The 21,824-nt window shown below is 48.3% G+C and overlaps 1 protein-coding gene across 3 annotated transcripts in view; it reads right to left on the minus strand.

The window, feature by feature from the left end:
- Positions 1-14,009, minus strand: part of LOC135822675 (protein kibra-like) — a 17,961-nt gene extending 3,952 nt beyond the window's left edge. The window contains exons 1-14 of one of the 3 annotated variants that reach the window (XM_065335489.1): positions 13,636-14,009; positions 11,531-11,641; positions 10,714-10,984; positions 9,369-9,567; positions 6,846-6,890; positions 6,233-6,308; positions 5,589-5,767; positions 2,945-3,018; positions 2,249-2,281; positions 1,970-2,028; positions 1,277-1,425; positions 736-846; positions 439-513; positions 44-91 (exon numbers count right to left, since the gene is read on the minus strand). In XM_065335489.1, coding sequence (XP_065191561.1) covers positions 44-91; positions 439-513; positions 736-846; positions 1,277-1,425; positions 1,970-2,028; positions 2,249-2,281; positions 2,945-3,018; positions 5,589-5,767; positions 6,233-6,308; positions 6,846-6,890; positions 9,369-9,567; positions 10,714-10,984; positions 11,531-11,641; positions 13,636-13,651 — 1,446 coding nt within the window. In that variant the 5' untranslated portion in view covers positions 13,652-14,009. The other 2 variants (XM_065335488.1, XM_065335490.1) reach the window with 2 other exon arrangements.
- Between the last annotated feature and the right edge of the window lie 7,815 nt (positions 14,010-21,824).

The raw sequence follows: 21,824 nt of genomic DNA on the forward strand, positions 1-21,824 counted from the left end.
AGATGGACAGATACACACATTGCCAACAGTACAGGGACCTTACCCGGTTGTCAAACGAAGCTGCCAACTCGCTCAGTTCTCCCTCAAGACGCTGCACACGCAAGAACAGCACACATCAACTTCTCCAGTCTCAGCCGCGTGGAAAAGCAACCGTGCACATGCAAGTGCACACACGCCTACACACATACACACGCACATGAACGTGCATGCACCCCCCCCCCCCACACACACACACATACACACACACACACACACACACACACACACACAAACACACACACAAACACATACACACACACACACAAAAAAACATACACACACACACACATACACACACAAACACACACATACACACACACACACACACACACACACATACATACACAAACACACATGCACACAGACATACACACAGACGTATGATCCGGTCTCACTCACACTAACTCGCTCCAGTGACGCTGCTAATTGAGTTTCCACCGTCTTCTTCTCGGCAGAGATACCTTCGATGTCGGCCTGGTACAACACAACAACACACAGGCAGAAATCTAGCTTAGCAGATGTGTCATTGGACATGCTTCCAAAGTTTCACCTAGAAGACATAGTTCCCAGGCCGTGATGGCCCGGAAAGAATAGTGACTGGTATCCGAGGCTGTATACATACTTTAAGTACATACTATAATTATAATGACACACGAAGAACCGACACAGTGACAGCATGTGAGCTCAGCAACTAACCTTCAGCTTGGCGCAGGTGTCTTCCAGTTTCTCTTGCCCGTCGCCAGCCTCGACAAGTCGAGTGGCAACCTGTTGCAGAGCGTCCTCCAGTTGTGACGTTCGACTTTTCGTCTGTAACCAGGTTATTCAGACATGAAGGATGTTAGCAGTTTCTAAGACCAATATCAGCACCATATAACCACAGGGCAAGTTAGAGGTTTCCAAGAACGTTTTCTTGTCATGATCGTCACAGTGGAAATACGTCACAATAAGGAATACAATGAAGAGCATGGTATAAAATGTAGAGAACGTGGAAAACGTTTAGGGGAAACAGTGTGAACTTAACACTAACACGATAATAATTATTGTGCAGGGGTGAATATGCCACTACACTCACACTATTCTCAAATGCTCTAACATACAGCACATGGCTGTGCTTATCACAAACCCACAATGGTGGACAACGGCGACTCTGCTACTTTCCAGCAATACTTGTCAATCTAACTAATGATAGGGGATACGCCTTCATCAAAGGCCAATACTGGCAAACCCCACACTGTACCTCTTGAAATTGAGAGAGAAGACTAGCCCAGTCCTGGTTATCAGCCACAGAGGCACGCAGTGGGGATAGTTGATGCTGCTGCTGCTGTTGCTGCTGTGCTTGCAGCAGGTGCTGGTGCTGGTGCAGGTTCTGTTCATCAACCGGTACATCTGTCAACATTGACACAGCATGGAAATCGGATGAAAATTCTCCCTGCGGGCTCCCAACTTACAAGTAGCTACCCGTGCAGTTCAAACTAACAAACACAGCCTAATACAGTAAGTCAACACATGTTCAGCTAACTACTTACTATCGGCTTGGTCGTATCTGGCCGAAAACTTGTTTTGCAAGATTCAGTGTGACAGTGTATACAGTCAGCAGCAGTACAGGCCGGAAATCAGTTTGTTGCGGCCGAAATTTGTTTTAGCCCTGGGAGGCCGAAATTTGAATGGGCCGAAAATTTGCCGACTAACAGTACGTCTTTCGGGGAATTCCCCTATTGTAGAGTACAGTGTGTGCCACCTAAACACAGACATGTCTCTCACCAACAGACGCGGGTATACTCCTACCTATCATCCAACTAGTAAAAGGCCTTGCCAACACCCCCCCCCCCGGTACAACAAACTTCCACAGTCAAAAATCGACCACACAATCAGTATCATACTGTGTGCCACTATGCATGCATGTGTGGGTACTGGTTGCATCAACATTTACCATCATTGATGTTGCTATTGCTGCCGAAGATCTTGCCAAACGATGGAACGTGTAGGCCACTGTTTTCATACAAGTACACATTGAGCAAGCAAGCGCACGCACGCACACACACACGCACACATGTACACACACACATTATGCTCGAGGAACTTCAAACACAACTGCAGCCATGACAACACACTCGATGTATCACATGATATGTAGCTATGGCAACACTGACCAAAAATCACAATGAGTGTGATATGCGGCATGATGTCATTGATGCGTGATTGGCCTTACCCTTGGGCTTGCTGTAATCCAGACTTCACTGATCTACAGAGGCAAGGCAAGGCAAGGCAAACATCACAGTCACACTCACTATAGCTGAGGTTGTCCAGGTCTCACCACTAACTGCTACTAGTATATGATCATTGCCAGGGTCCGACGGAACTGGTTCGGTTGGTCAGGTCATCACCGGACCAACTTAGTGGCCAGCAATGCATGTTTACTGCTGAGCAGGTTATACATACCCACTATATCATACACAAACTGTATGGAAGGCTAGGGTATGGCTGGACCAATCAAAACCTGCTTGCGCCTGTCCTGATAGCTATTGTACAGTTCAGTATGTATACCCCATAATGCATGCTTACATTCATACACTCATATCTCTCCTATCCGGACCTCCAAGTTAATTATCTAGGGAGTGATAGTGTGGATGGCCTCTGCTGGATTCGTAATCGTAGCCGCATCCACAAGCCATTTGTCGCACATCGTATCGGGGAGATACAGCTAATAACACAGTCAGACATTGATACTACATGCACATGTATGTGGCGACGAAGAGTAGCCCCGCCGATCTCGAGTCCCGTGGAACATCAGCCACCAGTCTCATCACCAATGGGTTATGGTTGGAGGGACCAACATTTTTGCAGCAAGAGCAATGCGGTGGTTGATGAAAATACTACTTCTGTCATTGCTACAATTAACACTTACCTTCTGATGCTGTAGACATGGTCCTTGACACCTTGCATCATACCATGATCCTGCAGAGAACTTCTGTCCATCAACTGTCACCATAGTAGCAATAGCAGGAGCAGTAGTAACAGCAACAGCAGCAGCAGCAGCAGCAGCAGCAGCAGCAACAACAACAGCAACAGCACCAGCAGCACCAGCACCAGACACAGCAGCAGAAGCAGCAGCAGCAGTAGAAGTAGCAGCAGAAAACACAGCATGAACATCAAAGACACCGGGAGAATAATTATTGGTCCGGCCCGTCAGGATTTGGCCAGCAACTTTTCAGTTACCCACCATGTTTTATGCTAACTGAGAAAGGCTGAATATACAGTCAGACCTCAGGTTGCTTATCCAGTCCTCTATTATCCGGATCCCTTCAAGTGCCATCCGGAAGAAAATTGTTGGTTACCGATTTACAGCATATGCCATGCATACATACAGTGTGTGTGTTCGATTACCCACTTCCCTCGCCAATCCGGATATTCTAGCAGAAAACGGATGTGTGCGGTTATGCGAGGTCGGACTGTAGTGTGTAGAGTGACCAATGATACGCACACGCACTGACCGCATCGGACCAAGCCGTCCTTAATTGGCTGTAGCCATGCCCCATGGTTAGCTACATACCTAGGCCAAGGCCGCATCAGCAGCAGCAGTATCATCAGCAGCAGCAGCAGCAGCATCATCAGCCACCAAACTTGAACATACGTAACTACATTACCATGTAAGAATGAACAGCAAGGCAGTTTGATCCCGGTCAAAACATCACTCTGCTCTACACAGTTCCCAACACTGGTCTTACAGCGACAACACAGTCACCCTTCGAGCCGGATCTAGGATGGCGGATCGCATTGCTTCTGATACAATGAAGATCGGGAGTGTTCGGATGAGCACACGCTCAAGCGCTCGGCTGGACAAGGATCGCCAGCAGACGTGTCCACCGTAGAGTATGGATGCTGGAAAGGGCAGCACACCTGCGGAGGGAAATGCTTCTACAGAAAGAAGAAGCTCTAGCAGTGGCAGCCCAGCATGGCGAAGGGCCAAGCTACAAGCGCAGAAGCGGCTGTTGCTGAGGCAAATCTGGCTTTGGCAAAACTAGTAGAAGAGGAACTGGAAGAAGAAGAGGCGAAGTCCAGGGTCGACTGGATCCGTCTTCGTCCCCGGCGCTCATGCAGCAATTTATGGTGGAGACTACAAGAGGACATGCTGGCGAAGACACCGGGGCGATCCACTACGATATGCCGAATGAATTTGCAAGTGAACGCCTTGGAAGGGAGGGATCAAGGACTCCCAGCTTTGCTCATGAGCGAGGTGAGTACCAACTGCGGGAGCTGGCCTACCAAACGCAGCTCGGGTCTTTACACACTGAAGTAGAGCGGCTGCAGAGGAACGCAGACGCACAGCGCCATGAAGCCCTTAGATGGCAACGGGACAGGGACACATGGAGTAGTGAGTTGAAGCTGGCGAGCCGGGCCAGGGAGGACGCTCAGAGGTTGCATGGTGACAACGAGGAACTGCGTCGCCAGCTCGAGCAAACAATCCTGGCCAGAGAACACACCCAAGAGGAACTAGAGGCAGCCGAAGCAGAAATAAGAAGTGTACTCTCTATGTTGGCAAATGCCCAAGAGGAGAAAAGAAAGTTGGCAGTGGAAGGAGTCTTGGCGCATAGAGTTGGTGGGCAGAACAATTGTGACGCCCCAGAATTCGCTGAGATGCGGAACCTCGGAGGGACATCACAACAGCCGTTGACGCAACCCGAACCGCAATGTGTTAGTTACACCGAGACGCAGGGTTGCTAGTCGCCTGATATGGCTCACCTGCTTTCAGAATTCACTGGAACCATAGCCAGCGCAATACAAGCCAGTAAGCAGGGGACCGGCAATGGTTCGGAACGTGGTGAGCTGAGTCGATTCGCTGCAAGGCAATCGGCGACCTGCACTGCCTTGCCCAAGTTCTCAGGCAGTCCAGACGAATGGCCCGCATTCATCGCAGCGTTCCGTTCCACAACTACCGAGTGCAGCTACAGCAATGCAGAGAATGCACACAGACTGAAAACATGCCTGAAGGAACCAGCAAAAGAGGCTGTAAGGCTAATGCTAGCTATACCGGATAACGTGGAACTAGCCTTGAGGACATTGGAGCAACGCTTTGGTCGTCCGAAATTGGTGGTTGGGGAACTGATCACACAGGCAAAGCAGTTTCGCCCCATAAAGCGGTCCGACGACATGGAAGGCCTCATAAACTTCTCGGCCGCTGTTTTCATCCGCTAGCCTCAAAACAGTTACATGTACTTGTCACCACCTCCATGCCAGTACACCACACACACATACACACACACACACACACACACACACATACACACACACACACACACACACACACACACACACATATACACAGACAGACAGACAGACACGCACACGCACACACACATACACACACACACACACACACACACACACACACACACACACACGATGCAAGTCCCCGCTTGCATCCGCACAGACTCAAGTCAGAGAGACAAACAGGAATCAGTATAAACGGAAGAAATTGTTATGCACCAGCCTACCAAAGCTTTGTATGAATGAATACCCATAACCTCCAGCAATGATGTACATGTGCTTACCCGACTGAGCTTTTCCTCATACTTTGTGACTTTCTCCTGCAGTTTCATCTCCTCGGCCTTGTAGCGCTTGTTGTAGGCTTCAAACGTGGTCTTTTTACGAGACTCGGCCCCGAAAGCTCCGCCAGCAGAGCTCTGGGCTTCTGCAGCCGCGTTTTCTCGACTCAACTCTTCCACGTAAGCTGCAGGTGAAGGTGACAAAGCGCGTATGGAGTATGAGCTATTAGTAAACGGTTAGTAGGAAGTGTGCTGGGGACTCGGCGGGTAGGGAAATAGTGAGGACTGAGATATGAGTGTTTCTCAGTTCCAGATACCTGCGAGGTATACACACCTGGGCCAATCACTTAACCTGCCCATCACAACTTGCAAGCATCGGCTTCAGTTAAGGCACATAGTAAAGACAGATTGGACTTTGTAGAGGTCATTTCCGCCTTCATTGCAATATTGCTAGAACAAATATTTACTTGAAGTATATAATTTGCGTTGAAGTTTATCAGCATTTTGCAGAGTCCACAACATCTGCTGAATGGCTTGAATGAGCAGACAAAGATTCACTTCACGCGAAAAAATTATCCACTTTACGGTCATCATTGCTCGTGCTGCGCCATGTTTCAAAAAACAAAAAAAAGTACTACCAGCACTCCTACCGGCTTTCAGCGTCTGCAGCTCCTGCCTAGCTTGTTTCAGTTTCTCCTCATAGTGACGAATCTGCTGCTGTACACGCTGTAACCCCATGGACAATGAAATAGAATAAAAAACAATACAGACAATGCAAGTACACGTGAATAGTGAGACATTGATGGATAGGTTTCTACTGTCGTCTGAATGTAAGGTGAGGGGGAGGGTGAGAGATGTGGCAAAACACCTCCTTGCCCGAAAGCATGACACGGACCGCATCGACGAGATACCACAGGATACAAGGAGGGCATGCACCTTCAGTCAGCAGTCAGCAACATAATTAACCTCGTGTGCATGTATCTGCATTCCACCTCAGTGTAACAGGGTCACGTCTCGCTTACCATGTGAATCAAAATAATGACAAGACAAACATATTGACCTTAACAAACTTCATATCAAGGAAAGAAAAACTACAAATGCCAAGCTCTTCACTACCACCATCATCATCATCATCATGAATTCAGACTCAGAAATTCACAAACCAGTTTTCGGGTATTATGAAATACAAGCAACCAGAACCCAATGACACTTCATATCAACAAATAAAACATTGTGAGTAGACAGACATGACATGTCACCCACCTCATGATAGTCGGTCTCATCTCCAGGGCCCAAACCACTCGGATGCTGTGTAAACAGAGGAGCATAGCAGGCAATTATGTCACTTCACAAAAATAATCAAATTCTATACCAACTTTCAAGAATAGCAGTGAGGACATTTCAGAAACAAACCAGACAACCGCACAAATAATCCAGTGTGCAGAGCACAACGCAATATTGTACAGCTTTCCCTACCTCTGTACTGACACATATACGGTATTGCTAAGCCAAGCCTGGAAACCCCGCCATGACCCAGTGATCAAGGGCCGGGAACGGTGGGGTAAAATCAAAATTTGAGAATGTCCTCTGGTCACTGGATTGAATGGTCATTGTCTGTGGAGGCTGGGATACAGTATTCGGGAGATATTCACAATCGTCACCGTTTGCTCCCATACTGCAGTATCATAAAACTTCAGTGACCATATGGAATGTATGGCCTGGATGATGCCCCTACTCACACACACACACACACACACACACACACACACACACACACACACACACACACGCACACACACGCACACACACGCACACACACACACACCTGCACACACACACACACACACACACACACACACACACACACACGCGCGCACGCACATACACACACACACACACACACACACACTCAACCAGACCTATTCACCATGGAAGTGCTTGGCGTGGAGCACCCGCCATAGTACACTGGAATAGAAACAGCTGTGAGAAACACGTTCCCATGTTATACCGCCCAAGACACACAACGCACTAATATAGCACCCAGCGCTACAACACAGGCCACCGTGCAGTCTACATACCTATATTCGCTCAGAGCACCCACCCTACCCCTCTACATACACTTACATACAATGCTGATTGGCTTCAGGATGAATCCTTTTCTACCCCAAATCTGCTAGAGCTATTTTCGAGCCCCGAGCAGGGGGGACATAGAAATGACTCTACACACACGTATACACTATGCTGATAGGCCTCAGAATGAATCCTTTTCAAGCCCAATTCTGCTAGAGCTATTTTAAGCAGGGCATGAGGACATGGAACTGGCCCAATTGGCTGGTACAAATTGCCTCGTATACAATGGGCCCACGATGAATGGTTGTCAGGATCTTTTGTTCCGTTGGCAACTGAACTTCCATGTCCCTCCCCGAATCCAGCCCTCAACTCACAGTTACTGGGGGAAAGCCCCACGGCGAATCACTACTAGGAGGGACATTCTCGGGCCAAAATGGGGTGAGGTGAAAAGTTAAAACACCTGCGAACACACTTCATCACCCCTGGCCAGGACAAAGATCTTTTGTTCATTTCATGTGCCGTACATTCTATATACGTGTATGCACGTATCCTATTGATAGAGCTTCCCAAGCGGTTTTCCCGGCTGGTTGGTGCATATACGTGTGTGTGTGTGTGTGTGTGTGTGTGTGTGTGTGTGTGTGTGTGTGTGTGTGTGTGTGTGTGTGTGTGTGTGTGTGTTGTGAGAGTGTGTGTGTGGGGGGGGGGGTTTCAAACGATCCAATCCAGATTGCAACCACTCAAGCCAAGGGCATCTGCTAACAAGCGACAAACTGCTTGCCACTTAAAACCCAAACTCGCATGCCCAACTTCTCACTTTTCAAAATAATGCATGCATCAAATCCTTGCCCTTAAACATCTGCCATGATCTGGTAATGAAGGGAATGTTGAAAGCTACCCTTAAAACATATGTGACAATTCAGGTTATGTGAACTAACAGTGAGTGAGTCTAATACCCGCAGGTGTAAACCCTTCCCGGGTATTTCTATATGTGACCTATGAAGAATCTCAGTCATGTGAGCCTACAGGCATAACACTGTTTCATGCAGAGCTTCCCATTTTAAGCTGCTGTAACTGGTTCCCACATTCATCACCACTCCAATGTCTTCCATCGGTGAGTTGGCTTACAAAGGATGCTGACGACATCTAATTACAATCAAAATCAAATATAGCTGCTGTGTGCATGCAAACTACGGTGTGTGCTGTTAATCTGCCGTAGTTAGGTTCCGCCAGCTGGCAAAGTAACTACATGTACATGTACTTGACAAAGGAGATGTGTGCACTGCGCACCTACTGCTCTAGCAGTACAAAGGACAGGATGCTGAGCTATGAAATTTCCATGACATCACCATGGCATCACCACGAAATCACCATGACATCACCATGACATCACCACGACTAATACCTACCTACTGGCTAAGACCAGTGGACAGTGGCACATAACCCAAGGCTGTTCCATCACGCCAGCAGTGCAGCCCCATATTCAATGACATCATCACCCCCCCCCCCCCCTTCCTGCCCTTGTATTCGTTCCCTTCACCCTCCACTAAAAACATCATCTGGATGTCTATGAGGACATTATGAGACAGGGCGGCATTTACTCATTTTAAAATACACATGTAAAAAGAAGTGTGGCTGATGCTCCGGAAGCTGTGCACAGCACTGCACTAAACTGCGCTACATTGTACAGTGGTAAACCATCAAGCAGACACAGCTTACCTGACCAGACAAGCTGCCCATTGGGTCGTCATGTTCGCGATGACCACCGCCACCACCGCTGCCACCATCGACCAGCTGATCACCAGATGCGCCCGACTTGTCCGACAGGTTGTCCGCCGAGCCAATGCTATTGCTACGCTCTCGACGCTGCGGGGCGGCGAGCTGAGACGAATTGCCCGAGCGGCGCATCTGACTCTTCCTGAAGGCGAAAATAATGATTTGCATGCCATCAAAAATAAAAGCGGTTCAAATCCAGGTTGTTGGTTTGACTCTTCCTGAAGGTGAAAATAATGATGTGAATGCCATCAAGAATAGAAGCGGTTCAGGTCCAGGCTGGCTTGATACAAACACTGGTATCATGACTAGAAGCAGGAAAAGGTTTCAGAGCAGACCGCTCTTTACCATTCACTCTGCAATATCAAACTCCTTGATCAATGTTACTACAACGTTTCGGCAAATTGCCCTCATCAGGTATGCAATGATATGCACGCTTGCAAAGCAGTAGTTATACATAACTGTGCTGCGCTATATCGCACCCACTGTGACATGTTCTAACCATAAAACCAAAAAGTGTGATACCCACAACAGCAACAAAAAGTGCAAAATTAACAATGTGGTGATAACTTCACACAAGTCAGAAGTGCTTTCACACGTGCGTGCGCACAGACACAGACGCAGACACACACACACAAACGACCAAAACATAAAAACGTCATAACTGATTGATAAAAGAGCTCGATATTGCAGAATGAATGGGAAAGAGCGGATTTGTACTGGGGAACAAATGGACAATGCTGGTTCATGCTTTGTACAGCAATACCATCCCAATGTGGTATAGATCGTACTGAACCCGGGGCAGAATCAAACTATCCTTACTGCTACACCGGTATCAGTGTGTATTCTGAAACTACATAGTTCACACACCACATCACACACACACACACACCACATCACACACACACCACATCACACACACACACCACATCACACACACCACAGCAGAAGTATTGTGCATTACTGTTAAACATGTAATTTTCGGTGTAACTTTAATTTCGGTAGAGAAACCAGGCATCTAAATTTAAATTACGTCTAAAAGGCACCAGAGTGTGACCTGTATCTGAAGGGAACGCTGGTCACCTAATTCAAAATTACACCTGAAACCTGGCAGATCCCTGGCACCGAAATTTTAATGCACCTAAAATAAAATGTTTTACAGCATCCTGCACACGGTGGGCCTGTAGTCCCATATACCCTCACCCAACCGTGCATAGCCACCACAACTAGCATGCTGGAATGCTGCTGGTTGTCTGAAATGGGTGCACACACACATTCACGTGCTACATACAGTTTTAGCTTAGGTGCCTTGCTGCGGATCTCCTTCAGCATTGAATCACGAGCAGTGGTGATAGAATTTGCACGAGGCCGGAGAGCATCGTCTTGTGACGTCGTGCTTTCGTAGCTGGATGCCATCCCCTCCGATCTGATCGAGAACTCATTCTGAGACGTGTCGGAAACTGAGTCGCCGTCGCCTCTTCCAGGACTGGAGGTCGCGTGCGGCTCGGGTGATCGCTTGGAGAGAAAACGATTTATCATCTTGTTCGGCATGTGCCGGAGCCCTGCAGACGAGGGAACAGAGAGAACATGGAGATAGATAGAATAGAGAAGGATTGCGAGATATCAGATTGTGGTCGCCATGGAAGAAGCTAATTGAATGCGCCCCGCAGTGCTGGGGAGAGAGAGAGAGAGCGAGAGAGAGCGAGAGCGAGAGAGAGCGAGAGAGAGAGCGAGAGAGAGAGAGAGAGAGAGAGAGAGAGAGAGAGAGAGAGAGAGAGAGAGAGAGAGAGAGAGAGAGCGAGCGAGAGAGAGAGAGAGAGAGAGAGAGAGAGAGAGAGAGAGAGAGAGAGAGAGAGAGAGAGAGAGAGAGGAGGGAGGGAGGGAGGGAGGGAGGGAGGGAGGGAGGGAGGGAGGGAGGGAGGGAGGGAGGGAGGGAGGGAGGGAGGGAGGGAGAGAGAGAGAGAGAGAGAGAGAGAGAGAGAGAGAGAGAAGAGGGAATACGAGAGAGAGGGAATAAGAGAGAGGGAGGGGGGGGGCATTGCAGAGGAGGATCGGTCGGGCCACAAGACGGAGGAACTAACCAAATGTGCACACATATCCCAACTAACCAGGTGACGGTGCAGGCGGCTGAGTCCCCAGCTGCCTACGCAGGGAACTGGGCGTCCCACCTCCCGACTGCCGCTTTCCAGACACAGCTTGCCCATTGGCATTGCCAATACCTAAACGAGCATGACGACAGAGAGAGAGAGAGTGAGAGAAAGAATGGCAATGAGCTCAGGTAAGCTAGGAGAGCTCATGCTGCCTCAAAGTCTACGGTCACTATGTATTTATCGCACTGTGCACCGTCATATTTCAAGCAGACCAAGAGCCCAGATTGTACACACACACACACACACACACACACACACACACACACACATGCACACGCACACACACATGCAGATGCACACACATGCACACACACACACACACACCACACACACCACACACACACACACGCACACACACACACACACACACACACACACACACACACACACACACACACACACACACTGTGCGTGGAATACATCATGGTAGTGTGCATCAGTACTGTAATACCCATGAACACAACCCGGCGGCCGCGAAATCAAGCTGCAGCAACCAAGTCAACCCACCAATCTTATTCGCCAAACTCGACAGCGTCGCTCGTCGCGTCAGCTGGTTCCGTGACTTTGAGGGTGATTCGACCAATGGATGCACTCGCTCTAGGTTATCTTTAACAGTGTGGTGCTGATCGGCAGCAACGGGGCAGGTATCCATGTTAACATAACCGACATTGCACACAGGCAATTCCGGCTCTTCAACCTTGAGTCTCAGTGAGCCCGTCCGGGTGAGAGGCACACCGTTCTTCTCGTGTTGTCCAGCCACCGTCGACACTTTGACTTCAAGGCTGCTGCTGCCATGCCGCGGCTTGTCGGCAGGCGGGGTGGCCAGAAGTACGTTTTCGGGCAGGCTGCTACGCCGCCTCAGCCTATGATGGCGTGGTGAAGCCATCAGAGTCGGTACGGGCGAGCACGGGTTTCAACGGAGTGCGTGGCGGTGGCTAGTAGTATAGCGATGGAATTATTGGAACTCAACGAATTGTGTGCGTGCGTAGAAATCCTGTGCTCTCTCTCTCTCTCTCTGTGCCAACCAGACCTAGTGTCCGTCACCTCCCTGGCAAAGCTACACCAGCAAAACGCACACAGGCAGTGCGGAATAGACTGACATCCAGGCGGGCGTGTAGACGAATTTGTCTTCGCAGCGTCCGTCTAGCGGTCACTAAAGCTATGAACAACAAGGATTGACAGGTCTCGATGCGTCCCGTGTCTTGTCGACAATATCGCAACGCGTAGCACTTCAGTCCACTCCTAGATCCTAGCCTGTCCAACTGAGGACAATTTTTCACAATTATTTGATCACAGATATAACGTAACTTCCTGAAGACATATTCCAAAGCGTCCGCGCCCTGCCACGGACACGGTAAACGTGTGGACGAGCAGATAGAACACCCGTTTCAACTCCACCTCTATTCGCTGACAAGAAAACTGGAATAAGGTTTGATGTGGCAACGGAACAACATTGCAGCGCCCTTACTGTCACTGTTAGTAAACGCGATTATTCACGATTTCAGGTTGATGGTATTCATTCATACACTGAATGGACGGTGCGCCCAGACAACTAGGCGGAAGACAACAAGTGCGCTGGAAAGAGCAACACTGCCAACAGCTAGCAGGCTACAACAAGCCGACTTGAACTAAGTGTTACTTTGCGGAGCGCAAATGACTTACGAGTTTTGTGGGCAAAATGGTACAGCTATAAACGAGCACAAGCCACCCACAACATTGAACTGACTGAATGACAGTACTCCAGGCACAGTGACCACCAGGCATACACACACCATGCACACACACACACAGGGGCGACAAATCAGCTTGGTTTTACAGAGATCGTATCGCTAAAATATCCGCTCGCAGCCGAATGTCTGCACGCCAGCTGCCTTTCTCCATCAGCTGATTCGTTCGCTAGCGATGCGTGCTAAAGCACCACTCAACATACTCTCGAAATTACTTGACAGCGCCGTGATTCTCAGCATCAACACGGGATATGTGTAACAAATAGAAAGTCCATGTCCAGAGTTCTAGGGATATTAGTAGAATATTGCTCTCTCGCAAGAGAAATATTTCCGTACCTGTCAATGGCTCCATGATTCGCTACAGTCGCACGATGCTGAAATCTCTACCGACCGATTCAAAGTCAAGTCGATAACAGGCCAAGGAGTGGACCACCCTAAATCAGCCAGCAGCACAGCGAGTAGATCATTTCTGATTTCCTCTGAGGCTGATCGATCCACCCAGGTCCCTAAATGAAATTAATATTGTTTGCCTTTACTTGCCAAAAAGAAAGTGGTTTCACAAACTGCACACAATCATTATCTCCGAGTCTGTCAGTTACAGTTTATGCGAAGCACACTACTGACGTACTGTACTTGGTTACCGCACTGCACTGACAGGCTGACCATAATTATGGCCATGTGATACTGACTCTGTTTGTACAATGTAGATTTACCGACCTTGATCTTCCTCTTGCCGCCACTGCAATAGCTGCATGCTGCATCAGCATGCCGCGTGGTGAGTGACACAGATGAGAGTCAGACCAGACGGTGCAGTCAGTACAGAAGCAACAATCAACAGCATTTGCCATTGGCCAGTGCGGTCAGCATGGTCAGTGTGACTGAGTCAGTCAACTTCGCTTATAACGACACTCGGCGGGGCATCAAAAAGGTGTCCTTATTCGCGAAGTGTCGTTATACCCGAAGTCTCATTATAATGTATTACAGTGGGATGGTACTTTGCTCTGGGCCTAGAAATTCTGTCGTTATTCGCGAATTGTCGTTATATCTGCAGTCGTTATTAGCGAAGTTGACTGTACGCGTACGAGGTCAAACAAAAGCCGAGTAAAAGACCGAGGCGAAGCCGAGGTCTTTACGAGGTCTTTTATTTCATACTGACCAAGTACGAAGTCAATATTAGATTTATCATGACTGACCAAAGCATGTGTTCAATCGCTAAAAAGGAGTCAAATATAAGCGGTCAATATAGCCCTAAGGAGTCAAATATACAGGAATATTTGACTGCTTAGGTATGGCAAAAATCTATGTGAGTCTAAGGGAGTGATAATACACTACACAGCGCTGTTCTAGCGGCATACAATGATACATGCCGCAGTTGTGACTACAAAAAACAAGAATTATTATTATTATTTTTCGTCTTGTTTACATGATTGTATGGGTTTTTTTTGCAGCTAGCACCGCCGTTGGAGGTGGTCCGGTTGGAGGCCTGGGGGTGTCCCGGGAAATTTTTGAAATTAGGGTGCAAAATCCTGCATTCTGGGCACTTCTGGGCGACAAAGTGGTCCTGGCTTGGGCCGGACCGGCTGCTACGCCCCTGGACACATGAATCTGTACATAATTATTATTGTACATGTACATGTATGTAGTCCTGGCATGTGCTGTACCCAGATGTCAGTGTTCTGATAGCATTGCCAGTATTAGCAGTAACACATCATACACATACATGTACTACAATGGCCGGTGCTACCAATGCCACTGCAGTGACCTAGGCATTGGTGGATAATGCTCGAAAAGCAGTGAAATTGGCAGGACCATACAAACCTTATGGCGGGCAATTCCTCGAATTCTGCTCCGTTTCTTTATCCACATAGTGACATACCAAACATGCATGAAACGTACCAGAAAAATACCGAATTCTGCCAATTTTTCACAAAGAAGTAACTTCCTGTTCACCTCTGACACCACTTGATTTCACATCAATTACTTTAGCTGATGCAAAAAATAATGTAGTGGAGGTCTTTTGAAAATTGAATTTGATCACTATAGGCGATATACAGTGGTGGCCAAAAGTTTTGACCCACCCCATGGAATCGTCAGTACAGCTCAGCCTGGCTCCTAAACACGCCGTTTTTGACTTCTTTGAGGCCAAAGCCGATTGAAACTTGGCAAGGACACTAAAATTTGCAAGAATCCGTTGTCAACTGAGATTTGTGATGGATCACCATACATTTGGGTGGGTCAAAACTTATGGCCACGTGACCAAATTTTGCTCTACCGTACCGTACGGTTTCAAAAAAGTTGTCAGGCCACGGCTGTTTCGAGTGCGACATCAGGCAAAATGGCGTCGATTTTTTTGCACTGCACGCGCTGTATGCACGCGCGTACTGTACGTCAGAGGCCATGGTAACATGTACGCGTGGGGTAGCGTGGCCAAGCGATCGTACCTTCGAACAGGAATTTTTCAAAATCCATCGAGTGAGAAGATGAAGTTTGAAGGAATTGTTTTATTCTCTCCTGATAATAGTCGGCCCTGTTCGGTGTACCTGTGTTGTCTGGCCTCGCGCGTCGTCTTGCCGGCCAGCTGTGAACAGTTTGTGAGATCGAACTGATGCCAAATCAATGAGAGATGCAGCGAAATCGCCAAACTGTGAAGCTGATTTGAATAAAATAATAACGATAGAGAAAGATAATGGATACATTACCTGGCTGTAGCTGTTCTCCTTTGCTGACGATAGCAGGTGGTCCAGTTCGTTGTTAGTTTTCTGCTCTTTACTCACGAGCAAGCTGGAGGCAGTTCGTTTACTTGAACTGACGCCAACTCACCCACCAACCACCCGCGATCAACGCACTACACTGAAAATTGAACTGAGCAAACAAAGTATTTCAGGACTGTTCCTTTCTACTTCGTTTGCGAGGAGCTGGGACCAGAGGTCGTAAACTGGGGAGAGCTGCGATAAGGTGCTGCTGGACAGTGACTCGAAGCCTTTGTAGAGGATCTACAATGCCACCATGACGGAGAAGAAGGGTGTTGAACTCTTTGTGAATGGATTCTGCCCCATGCTCAGCAAGCAACCCAAGACCTACTTTGAACTTCCGCATGAACGGAACTACATGACACTCCAAAAGGTGCAGCTTTGGAGTAACCCGGCCAAGGCTACGAGGAACAATCTCCCTACGAACTGACACCATAAACTTGTCGATATCGCTCTGCAGCTGGTCGCAAACTTCTGCTGAGACTGCTGAAGTTCCGGAAAATGCGACGTGACACTTTGCGTATTGTTGGAACAACAGCTTGTATCTGCTGGATACAGCTGAAGCATCAGCAGCCAGAGAGGGTGCACGCTTCTCAACAACTGCAATGAATGAGGTCAAGTCAGTGATGACGGAGTCTGTAAGCGCGTGGTGGACATGGTTGCCAATAAATGAACCCCCATGGTACACTTGCCGGCAGATGTTGTGCTTTTGTAAAGCAGCCTCAACATACTGGTTGCAAGGCCCGTTGTCGAGCTTTGCATTTGTGAGGGTCTGCTCGTGTTTTCTTATGTCACCCTGCAGAGCTGTGACCTGCTGCTGCATTTGCGTGGCAGCATGCTGGAGGTTACCAACCAAAGCCTGGAGGTTGTTTTGCTGCTCCGGATTGCCAAAATGGAGAGCAACCCATTGCATCTGGCCAGTCAAGACAGCAAGCTGACTAGATTTTTCTTCCAGTTCTAATCTTTTTTTCTTACATTCTTTCTGATCTTCTATCAGCTTTTTAAAGGCAGCTGAATCTGCCTCACTCACTTCTACCTCGCATGCCATTTTCAAATCAATGTGCTTACACTCCTTGACAAAGGAGTCAAAGACCCATAAATAGATTCCGAGATCAAGATGTAAGGCTGGCAGGCACACATGATCAATAGGAACAGAGAGCATAGCAGGACGTATGGCATTGTAGAAATGCTTTGCTTTGGATAAGCGCCCACCGTCAGCCATAAATTGGCCATGGTGAAGTGAGAGTGTGTCGAGCGTGCGTGGCTCTGGCTGCTGCTCCCAATCAGCGGGGCACTGTTGTATCTGTTGCTTTGTACTCAAGCAGTGCAGACACGGATGCACTCCTGCAGATCCTGACAGGCCATAAACAGTCGTTTGAAACTCGTAGTCGCCAAACAAAATAAGGCGAAACGACTTGTTCTGCCATGTGGTTGCAGCAAGGCTGTCAATGTGTTGTACAAGTGACGCAAAAGCAGTGGAAAGGTTGCCCGGGGTATCTTTTGCATTGAACACAAGGATAGGGATGGTGTTTTTCACAGCATTTGGGTGAGGAATGTTGCAAACCTGGAAGGATAATTTGAAAGACCCGCCCCCATGATCTCCCCCTAACTTCACCCAAATCTCATCCTGCGGGATAACACCATGGTCGGTAAGCATACCAGCCTCCTCGTACTGGTCCAAGAAGAAAAGGACAATCTCTGTGAGGTTGCATGCCACAACCATTGGTGACGAAACTACATCACCACCCGGAAGAGTGAAAGGGCACATTTCGGAAGCATAAAATGCAGGTACCTCTGCCGCAAGCTGCTGCCGCATGGTGTTCTCCGACTCAATCTCACACCCAAAGGACTTGAGCCACCTCCGCAGTTTCCTCAGCTGGTTCCAAGGCATGTGCAGATCTGCTTTTAAAGCAAGGGCAGAATGAGATGAAGGTGCACAAGGAGACACACCGGCAGATTTAAGCAAATTTTCACGGTCTATCTGACCCATACTACGCAGCTCATAGGCATCTTGCTTACCGACACCAACAGTGCCCCCACAGACTACCTCTTTCGCCTGTCGGATTTCTGCCGACCTCCTCTGCATCTGCCTTACAGACACAGCAGCACTGCCACCTTGCGTTGTACGCACATACAAAGCAGGGGTACCACCCGTCCGTAACTCTAGCCTACCATCAGTGGACTTTGACTGTACCAAGTGGGTAGTCAAATGCTCCGCTGCCTCCCCACGAAGCTTGCTGGGTGACGCTGTCAATACATCTGCGACAGTAGTCGACCTGGTCACACAGGCAGGGCCACTGTATGCATTGAAAGGACAGACCTTCATATGCGTCTGCAATGAGAACAGTTTCATGCTGTGCTGGCAGCCAGAAAGAGAGGACACGTAATTGTCACACCTCACTGGCAGATGAGAAAGACATTCCAGCTCAAATGATGACAACTTTCTCATTCCAGATGCATACATGTCACACATGCAAGAAGGGCAGGTACGCGTAGTGCTGAGGTGCTCCCAAACACATGGCACACAAACTAGCTTGCTACAGCAAGGCGTCGTAAGTGCATTGTCGGCGACGTGCCGGCATACGCTACATGTAACAGAAGGGAAAATAAATTGAAACCGATCAGGTGACAGCACCTGGCTCGCTTTGTAGGAAGGCGACCCCATGTCCAAAAGCACCTGCATGCTTTCAAGATCAATGCCAGTGGATGTGGCACTGTCGTCTGCTGACGCGGCTGCGGAAGCTGACGCGGCCGCGGAAGCCGACGAAGACAATGCAGAGTGCTGTGTACTACTGTATGTAGGCATTTTTTTCTTTTTTGGTTTCCTCCCACCCTTGCTGCTACTTTTCATGTTCTTGCAGAACGTACAGTCTGGCTCTGCATGGGCCACCCAAGCTACAAGTTTGCCTGCACAGCCACCACCACAGTGCCTGTACCCCTTTTCCTCACTACGTAAAATAACTTGATGGCAAGGGCTACAGATGTAGCGTGGATGTATGTGTGCCTCATCCTTGGTGACATCGCACTCAAAGACATGCTGTATGCCAACGGAGTATTCGTGAGCTTCATGCTTGTTTTTTTTGGCATGCGACGAGAATCTCTCCCCACCAATTCTGCACACAGCTGAAAGGTACTGCACGTGTTGATCCATATTCAATGCAAAGTTGGCATCACAAAGGCGCCTTGGTCTAAGGCAAAGTACGTCGGTCCAGCAAGATTTGTGCAGAATTGGAAACTAGACCAGCAAGGCAAGCACAGAAAACTAAAAACTAACCCAGGAAAACAGGACGAAGAGCAGCAGCAGCCTTAGGAAAACGACCTCGGGTGAACCCAGCTCCTACGCTACGACTTCAAAACAAACAAACTCTCAACACTGGAAACGGCTCCAACAGGAAAACGAAACGGAGAAAGAAGATCGTTCGAGCGATCGAGTTGTCAGCATTTTCTCTTGCACCTGCTGCACCGGGACTGGGTGTTCTGAGTGGTGTATGAGCGACGTGGCGAGGCAATATCGATGGGTTTGAGACGTGGGTGAGGATCGCGAAATTGAGGCTCTCAGCGAAAAATTTGAAAAATTTGAAAAAACACAGTTGATTGACCTGGACTCGAACCCGGGGCCTCATGTCGCTTTTTCGCGAGTTTTGAACAGCCGTGAGGCTGATGCACGTGCCGGGAAAGTTGAAAATCAACACTTGACTTCTCACTTTGAGAGTTTGCGATATCAAACTTGATTATTTTGACGACGGAGATGGTATTTTCAGGCAGGATAGTGAACCGAGGTCAGATTAGCAAGGATGTGAGGGAAATGGTCGTGAAGCTGAGTGTTGACGGTCTCTTTTGGCGTGGTATCGCTCCTCTGTTGGATTTGAGTAATCCTACGATACGTAGAATTGTCAGGAAACAAAAATTGACTACATTTCACCTCGATCAGACCGACCAAGAGAGACCAGTGCAAGACAAGATCGCCACCATATCATGAAGTCAATGGAGAATCACCTCAAATTCGTCACTGCCTGCGAGCTGAGATGGTGAGCGACGGTGATAACGCGATTTCTGTGCGTTCTGTGAGACGCAAGTTGCAGAGAGCAGGCCTACGTGGCTGTATGGCCATCAAATGGCCCTTCATCAGTGCTGTGAATAAGGCAAAACGCCTTAAATTTGTATAGACGCACAAGGACTGGAGCAGTGATGACTGGTGGTAATTTCTGTGGACTGATGAGTCTAAAATCAACCTCAAGGGCTCTGGTGATGCAGTTTACGTCAGGAGGTGGACAGGATAGGCTCTGGCTGGCACATGCACCCGCAAAACTGTGAAGCGCCGCGACGGCAATATCAATGTATGGGAGCCATGGCCAGCAACGGCGTAGCGCGCATTTGCCGGGTGATGGATACGATGAATGCGGACCAGTACCTCGCATCCTCCGAAAACATGATGTTGCTGAGCATGATGGAGCTTGTGGGTGGTGTGGGTGGTGTCTTATGGCCGCAAACGCTCCGCAAACAGAACGGAGGCGCGGCGGACGGTGAACGGCATCACCGTCCTGACATGGCCCCTGCAGCCACCTGACCTCAATCCAACTGAGAATCTCTGCAAAATTGCTGGGCTGAAGCAGCACGATGTTGAAATCACCCCCAGAAACCAGTATGAGCTGTGGCGAGTGTGCCGGGAGGCATAGAAGTTGATTTCTCCTCACGAGCGCAAAAAGATCGTCGATTCAATGCGGCAGTGTATGCAAGAGATCATCAAGGCCAAGGGAGGGGTTACAAAGTGGTGGATGTATCTGAAATAGGCCAGGACTGACTTCTAGACTTTAGTTTAGTTGAATGCTTTTTAGAAATCACACTATTCCGTGTATCCTGTTGGCGGTTTATGATAGTGCGGGCGTTGGCCATAAGTTTTGACCCGCCTTTTACATATACTTGACCACAGTAGTCCCCAGATGACTCCGTCTTTCAGCATTTTTCATTTCTACTTCACTATTCAGCCTGATTCACAGGTCCTCGACCAAAAATTTAGTAGCTTACAGCCCAAATCTTCAGAATTCGAAAAATCTGCATGGTGGGTGAAAACTTTTGACCACCACTGTATTACTATAGACGATTATTACTATACGCAGTAACTGTGTATACTTAGGTATGGCAAATGAACTACTGTTTTACTTCCGTATGGAAATAATGTAGGAAATGCAAGTACCGGTAAATTTCATACTGTATGTGAAAATCCGTGTCGTTGGGTTTCATTCCACGTGACTTCTCTACGATTTGAAGAATGTGTTGTTACATTGGAGACGCGTCGACTGCATGCGCCCACCGCACACACTATGCACCCAAACCACGTTCTCCACTTACTAAGTTACTAGTACTGTAGTTTCCACGTGCCGTGCACCTTGGGCTGCGTTCGTTTTTAGCTGCCTTGTAGAATAGAGTACAGTCATTCTACCGATAACAGGTAGAGGTAGGTGCACGAACGCTGTCCTACCGGATTTAATGTGTGCGTGAAATTTGTTCTTCTCTACAAAATCATTGTATACAGCTCCTTGATCTTGCTGGAAATCCTGTACGTCTACCAATTTCTACCAGCTTCTACCTGATAGAGCCGGTAAAGAAAGGTAGAATCTACTCAAGTAGAAAAAAGGAACGCGTCTACCGAAAGAACTCAAACAAGTAGTTTCTACCCAAACCTGTACATCAAAACGAACGCCCCTATGAACTTAACCATGGGTAAATCCGGAAACGGCGAAAAACATTTCAAAACGTCCTACAGACGACCGAATG

The sequence above is a fragment of the Sycon ciliatum genome, chromosome 8 (genome assembly GCF_964019385.1).
Source record: "Sycon ciliatum chromosome 8, ocSycCili1.1, whole genome shotgun sequence".
Taxonomy (NCBI): Eukaryota; Metazoa; Porifera; class Calcarea; order Leucosolenida; family Sycettidae; genus Sycon; species Sycon ciliatum.